This window comes from Aplysia californica, unplaced genomic scaffold (assembly GCF_000002075.1).
Source record: "Aplysia californica isolate F4 #8 unplaced genomic scaffold, AplCal3.0 scaffold01142, whole genome shotgun sequence".
Taxonomy (NCBI): domain Eukaryota; kingdom Metazoa; phylum Mollusca; class Gastropoda; order Aplysiida; family Aplysiidae; genus Aplysia; species Aplysia californica.
In genome coordinates this window covers 2,534-8,909 of record NW_004798412.1, presented here as the reverse complement: position 1 = coordinate 8,909, position 6,376 = coordinate 2,534, and the positions used below count along the sequence as shown (strand labels likewise).

The 6,376-nt window shown below is 40.0% G+C and overlaps 1 protein-coding gene across 1 annotated transcript in view; it reads right to left on the bottom strand.

Moving 5' to 3' along the window:
• The window catches only part of LOC101846178 (telomerase Cajal body protein 1), a gene marked incomplete at its 5' end in the record, with an annotated part of 13,118 nt that overhangs the window by 4,398 nt on the left and 2,344 nt on the right, over positions 1–6,376 (bottom strand). Inside the window, 2 exon segments of the mRNA XM_005111887.3 lie at positions 1,712–1,815; positions 4,363–4,481. Coding sequence (XP_005111944.2) covers positions 1,712–1,815; positions 4,363–4,481 — 223 coding nt within the window.

Sequence of the window (6,376 nt, the reverse complement as noted above, 5' to 3'; positions counted from 1 at the left end):
TCCTCTATTGGCCCAGGTAGCTTCTCCTGTAGAGTAGAGCACTTGGAGACTGGTATCTATCACTACACTCTACAGGGCTGTCCTCCCCAGTTCCTCTATTGGCCCAGGTAGCTTCTCCTGTAGAGTAGAGCACTTGGAGACTGGTATCTATCACTACACTCTACAGGGCTGTCCTCCCCAGTTCCTCTATTGGCCCAGGTAGCTTCTCCTGTAGAGTAGAGCACTTGGAAGTCTGACATCTTTCCTATTGGGTCGTCCTGCTCAGTTTTTGTTATCTTCTCCTGTAGTGTTCGAGGGGTTCGCCACATGTTCTGTCTCAGAGCTCTGTGTGTCCTCCTTTCATTGTTTAAAAGTAGGATAAGGTGTTTTTACACTCCCATCAACACAATTTAGATTATTAAGAAAGCTGGCTTTGAGAACATCTGTCAGGGCCAGCCTGAGCTGAGAGAGACGCAACATCTCAGCAGAACGACTGAGATACTTGTTCAATAGTCTCCCCACTCGTCAAGGGAAAGGGGACCCCTCCTGCTTCCTGCTGGTGGTAGCAAAATGCCTAACCGCTATACCAGACTCTGGTCTACAAAAGAGAAAATGAGAAAATATAAAATTCCTGAGGCTCAACCATTAAGATTAAATCTCTAAGTCTGTACTTTAAAGTTTAAAGCCTGCCATCTCACCTCGTAGCCCCTTTTCTTATCTATCGACAATTTATTTCTTAAGCTGGGAAAACCCCCCCCACAGTTGATCAGATGTGGCACAGGCTCAGTGCACTCAACCAAAGCTGGAAGGTCACTCAACCAAAGCTGGAAGGTCACTCAACCAAAGCTGGAAGGTCACTCAACCAAAGCTGGAAGGTCACTCAACCAAAGCTGGAAGGTTCTGTGAGTGGCCGTAGTTATGTAGTTGACATGAGCTGCTCCGTTAGCTCAGTTGGTATTGTGTATATATGGAGCATATGGCCCTGGTTTGAATTCCACACTGGGTGTTTCTGGGTCGTTGTGTGGATTTTTCCTCAAGGCTCTCAACCCTTTAGGGCGAGTTGGAAAGGACAAATAATGACAATTTCAGAAAGCCAGATTTATCCAGAAAATGGTCACTTCTAAAGAGATGTAGATCGTCAGCCAACTGCTCTGCTGTACTTCACCCCAAAACGTTGACCATTTCTTTATTTACATTTCTTCATCTGTGGTGTCGATAACAAGAGCTCAAGAAATATTTTCTTGAAATTCCAATTGTAAATAATGTTTACAAAGCAAGAAAAGATACATACTATAGAGGTAAATTGTTCAATGAAAGAAGTCATTTTTCTCTCTCTCTTTAACATTTCTTCTTTCAAGGTGAAGAACAGTTTCCTAGCTTGCCAATGATGTCAGTAATTGTATGGGTATAACTCCCCTATCAACGTTATACTGGTGACATAATACAGAATAACATGTCCGTTTTTTGGGCAGAGGTACATTTGTTAAATAAATGAAGTAGTTTTTTTTCTCTCTCATGAAAATGTTTGTTTTCTCGGCGAAGAACAGTCGAAGAAGTTACCTAGACATAAGTAATAGTCTAGGTACAACACCCCTATCAACACTATACTGGGGATCGAACATGTCCGTTTTTGGGCACAGGTACATTTGTTCAACAAATGAACTTTTTGTTCTTCTCTCTTTTGAAAATACAACATGCCACAGTTTTTGAGCCAAAGAACTAAACCACTCACTGTGACAGGTCAAAGTACATCCGCTGGTTAGTCTTCACATCTCGGAGAACGGAGAAGAGAATCTTTCCTGTGTTTCTCATGTCCCAGCACAAGATCTCAGCGTCCTGAGGAAACAATCCCAGATACCATCGTCCATAACACGTACCAGCAGAAGATAACACGTACCAGCAGAAGATAACACGTACCAACAGAAGATAACACGTACCAGCAGAAGATAACACGTACCAGCAGAAGATAACACGTACCAGCAGAAGATAACACGTACCAGCAGAAGATAACACGTACCAGCAGAAGATAACACGTACGAGCAGAAGATAACACGTACCAGCAGAAGATAACACGTACGAGCAGAAGATAACTAACACGTACCAGCAGAAGATAACATGTACGAGCAGAAGATAACACGTACGAGCAGAAGATAACACGTACCAGCAGAAGATAACACATACCAGCAGAAGATAACTAACACGTACCAGAAGAAGATAACACGTACGAGCAGAAGATAACACGTACGAGCAGAAGATAACACGTACCAGCAGAAGATAACACGTACGAGCAGAAGATAACACGTACGAGCAGAAGATAACACGTACCAGCAGAAGATAACACGCATGAGCAGAAGATAACACGTACCAGCAGAAGATAACACGCATGAGCAGAAGATAACACGTACCAGCAGAAGATAACTAACACGTACGAGCAGAAGATAACACGTACGAGCAGAAGAGACATTTTGGGCAAAATCGAGTTAGAACCACTAAGCAAGTACTTCGTATTATCATCTCTAGACTTCTGGTATCAATTGATCAATACCATTAGCCCTATTATCATCTCTAGACTTCTGGTATCAATTGATCAATACCATTAGCCCTATTGTCATCTCTAGACTTCTGGTATCAATTGATCAATACCATTAGCCCTATTGTCATCTCTAGACTTCTGGTATCAATTGATCAATACCATTAGCCCTATTGTCATCTCTAGACTTCTGGTATCAATTGATCAATACCATTAGCCCTATTATCATCTCTAGACTTCTGGTATCAATTGATCAATACCATTAGCCCTATTATCATCTCTAGACTTCTGGTATCAATTGATCAATACCATTAGCCCTATTGTCATCTCTAGACTTCTGGTATCAACTGATCAATACCATTAGCCCTATTGTCATCTCTAGACTTCTGGTATCAATTGATCAATACCATTAGCCCTATTGTCATCTCTAGACTTCTGGTATCAATTGATCAATACCATTAGCCCTATTGTCATCTCTAGACTTCTGGTATCAATTGATCAATACCATTAGCCCTATTATCATCTCTAGACTTCTGGTATCAATTGATCAATACCATTAGCCGTCACAAAGTTATTCCCGTTCTTCAAACTAGTGTGTCCATCGTCTTGCAGTCACCAAATAATTTCAAACTGCTTTCCTGAATAATCAGCAAAATGTCGCTTACGCTAGTATGTGATTTGGACGACGATATATCTACACCTCAGGAGTTTGTCGGAGGAAAGAGAAGTGCATCATCATCATCATCACCATCACCATCATCACCATCATCATCATCACCACCACCACCATCACCATCATCATCATCATCATCATTTACCCGAAACTCTACGTGGCCTGGAGGACCTGTGGTAAACATAAGTTTTCGCACTACAGACTGGGATGTCCATTTAAAGATGAACGAGATATGAGATGAAGATCATCATTGTTGTTTAAAAAGTAGAGTATATAGGGAGTCTTGATTGATTTTCAGACAAAAATATAAATAAAAATAGTTAAAATTCCTCTTTATCAAACCGGCTCTACATTTCGCCATGTAGGCTTCCTCAGGAACAACTCATCACCCTCGTCATGACCTGCTATATCTGTTTATATGTAAACAGACATGTGTCAATATGGTTCTCCTGCTATATCTGAACAGACATGTGTCAATATGGTTTATATCTGAACAGACATGTGTCAATATGGTTTATATCTGAACAGACATGTGTCAATATGGTTTATATCTGAACAGACATGTGTCAATATGGTTCTCCATTAATTTCTCCATCCGGATGCTCTCAAAAAAGCCTATATCATCCTGATGTCTCCCTGTCACCCATGCGGTCAGGATTTCCAGATAAGCTTCTCAGGGTTTAAATGCAAAGTTTAACTGGGTGAATAAAGTTTATCTTACCATATTTATCTTATCTTCTAATGTGCAACAAAAATAGCTAAAACAGTAATAATTATAGCATTTGTACAATGCATTTCCCAATTGACCAAGATCTATGCACGTTACAATCTATAGTAATACCCATTATGTTCATTCACAATGTTCTTCTCATAAGATGATCAAGAATGCAGTCTGGGATTTGAACCAGAGCCATCCACTCTGTAATCCAGCATGATACCAACTGAATAATAGAAGGCACCTCAAATTTTATAGTACCTTTCAGAAAACACAGTAAAAAAACAAGACAGCGAAGAATTGGTTGAGACCGGCCTCTGTAGTTCGAGGGATATCTTACAAAGAAAAAGAAGAAAAAACGGGACCCCAGGCACAGTTTGACGAATACATGATGTACAGTCTTCTGTGTTCGACCTCTCCGTGTTATACTGTAGTTGCATCTGTTTCAGGTGAAGCAGACATTACCTTGCGCCCACCGCTGTAAAGTTTGGTCCCGTCGGGCGAGAACATGACGTGGGTGATCCCCCCACGCTGACCTTGCATGAGACAGACGAGCCTGTCGCAGCTCGTGTCGTAGATCCCAACTTTGGAGGACAAAAAAGACAGAAAAAAACCCCGTCAGTTCTGCTCCTCTGATCCACAAAAGTCTGTCCACGCACGCAAACTGATGATCAGCTGTAAGTATACAAGTACACTGCAGAGGTACATGTTTACTGTCCACACGTACACACGCATGCACGTATACACACAGAATTCAAATAAGCATACACGTACGGTCACTTATACGTATACAAGTATACTGCAGAGATATATCTTTATTGTCCACATGTACACATGCAAGTATGCATACATGTACGCATGTACGCACGCACACACAAATAAAATACGCGTACGCACACCAACACACACATTCTCTATCACACATCATCTCCTCCACACATATATATGCACATAATATAGACACTTTCACTAACAAATAGACCCACAGTCACATGTCACACGCATCCAATAGAAATGTACAACTGTTGTTAACAAAATATTTGAACCAGATACATAACCAGTACTCTGATAGTAATATGATGGTATTCTGAGAGTAATATGATGATATTCTGATAGTAATATGATAGTAATATGATGGTATTCTGATAGTAATATGATGGTATTCTGATAGTAATATGATGGTATTCTGATAGTAATATGATGGTAATATGATAGTATTCTGATGGTAATACGATGGTAATATGATGATATTCTGATAGTAATACGATGGTAATATGATGATATTCTGATAGTAATATGATGGTAATATGATGGTATTCTGATAGTAATATGATGGTAATATGATGGTATTCTGATAGTAATATGATGGTAATATGATGGTATTCTGATGGTATTTTGACAGTAATATGATGGTATTCTGATGGTAATATGATGGTATTCTGATGGTAATATGATGGTATTCTGATAGCACATTCTTTAAAGGTCATAGAAATGCTGATTTCACAACATGATCAAAACCACACAAGCTCAATGGAGGACGGTACAAATGACAATGTGTAGTCTGCACACACAAGCTCAATGGAGGACGGGACAAATGACAATGTGTAGTCTACACACACAAGCTCAATGGAGGACGGTACAAATGACAATGTGTAGTCTACACACACAAGCGACAGGCTCACACTGTCTAGAACGAACACACAATGAAACGAGGAACTTACTGTGTCTGCTGTAGGAACCAGCAACGTACAAGCCGTTATTGTCCGGACTGACGGCAAAACAAGAGATAATCCCGCTCTGTCCCTCTTTCCTTTTGGAATCTGCGGCCACCAAACAGAGGTGGATAAAATAGGGACCATCAAAGAAATGACCATCTCCGCAGACTTGAACAAGCGCACACTCAAAACAACAATGTTTTCAGACTATTTCAAACCCTATAACCATTGCCAACAATTGAAGCAGAAAAAGAGGATCAATGTATTTTTAGAAAAACCTTACACCACTACCCTTAACTTACAACAGTATCTGTAGGAGGTCTCAGAGAGTAAGTTTCCCTGTTCAGTAAAATCAACATTTTCAAAACTTTAGACATTCAATTTTGTATCTATACCCAAAGAAACATGTTTTCTCTTCAACATCACAACCATTGATCTCAGTGCACTTTTCGTATCTTGTATAGCCAGGACTTCAATGTCGTGACCACGTGCGCTTCGGCTTTAGTGCTGCATTGATTTCAAGCACAATTTCTTCCTCATCTTCAAATCGCTTCCCTCTTACTTCTTTGATTTTGGGGAAGATATTGAAGTGTTTTCTTTTCTAATTCACCCCTTAATTTACGCACCATCTACAAAAATGGACAAATTCTGAAGTGATATTATACATTCACCCCCATCTCCATATTATACTCAAACACATGTTATAGGCAAGTATGCGGTAATCATTAAAAAAACAAGGAAAAACAAGAAAAGAGAACAAAGCC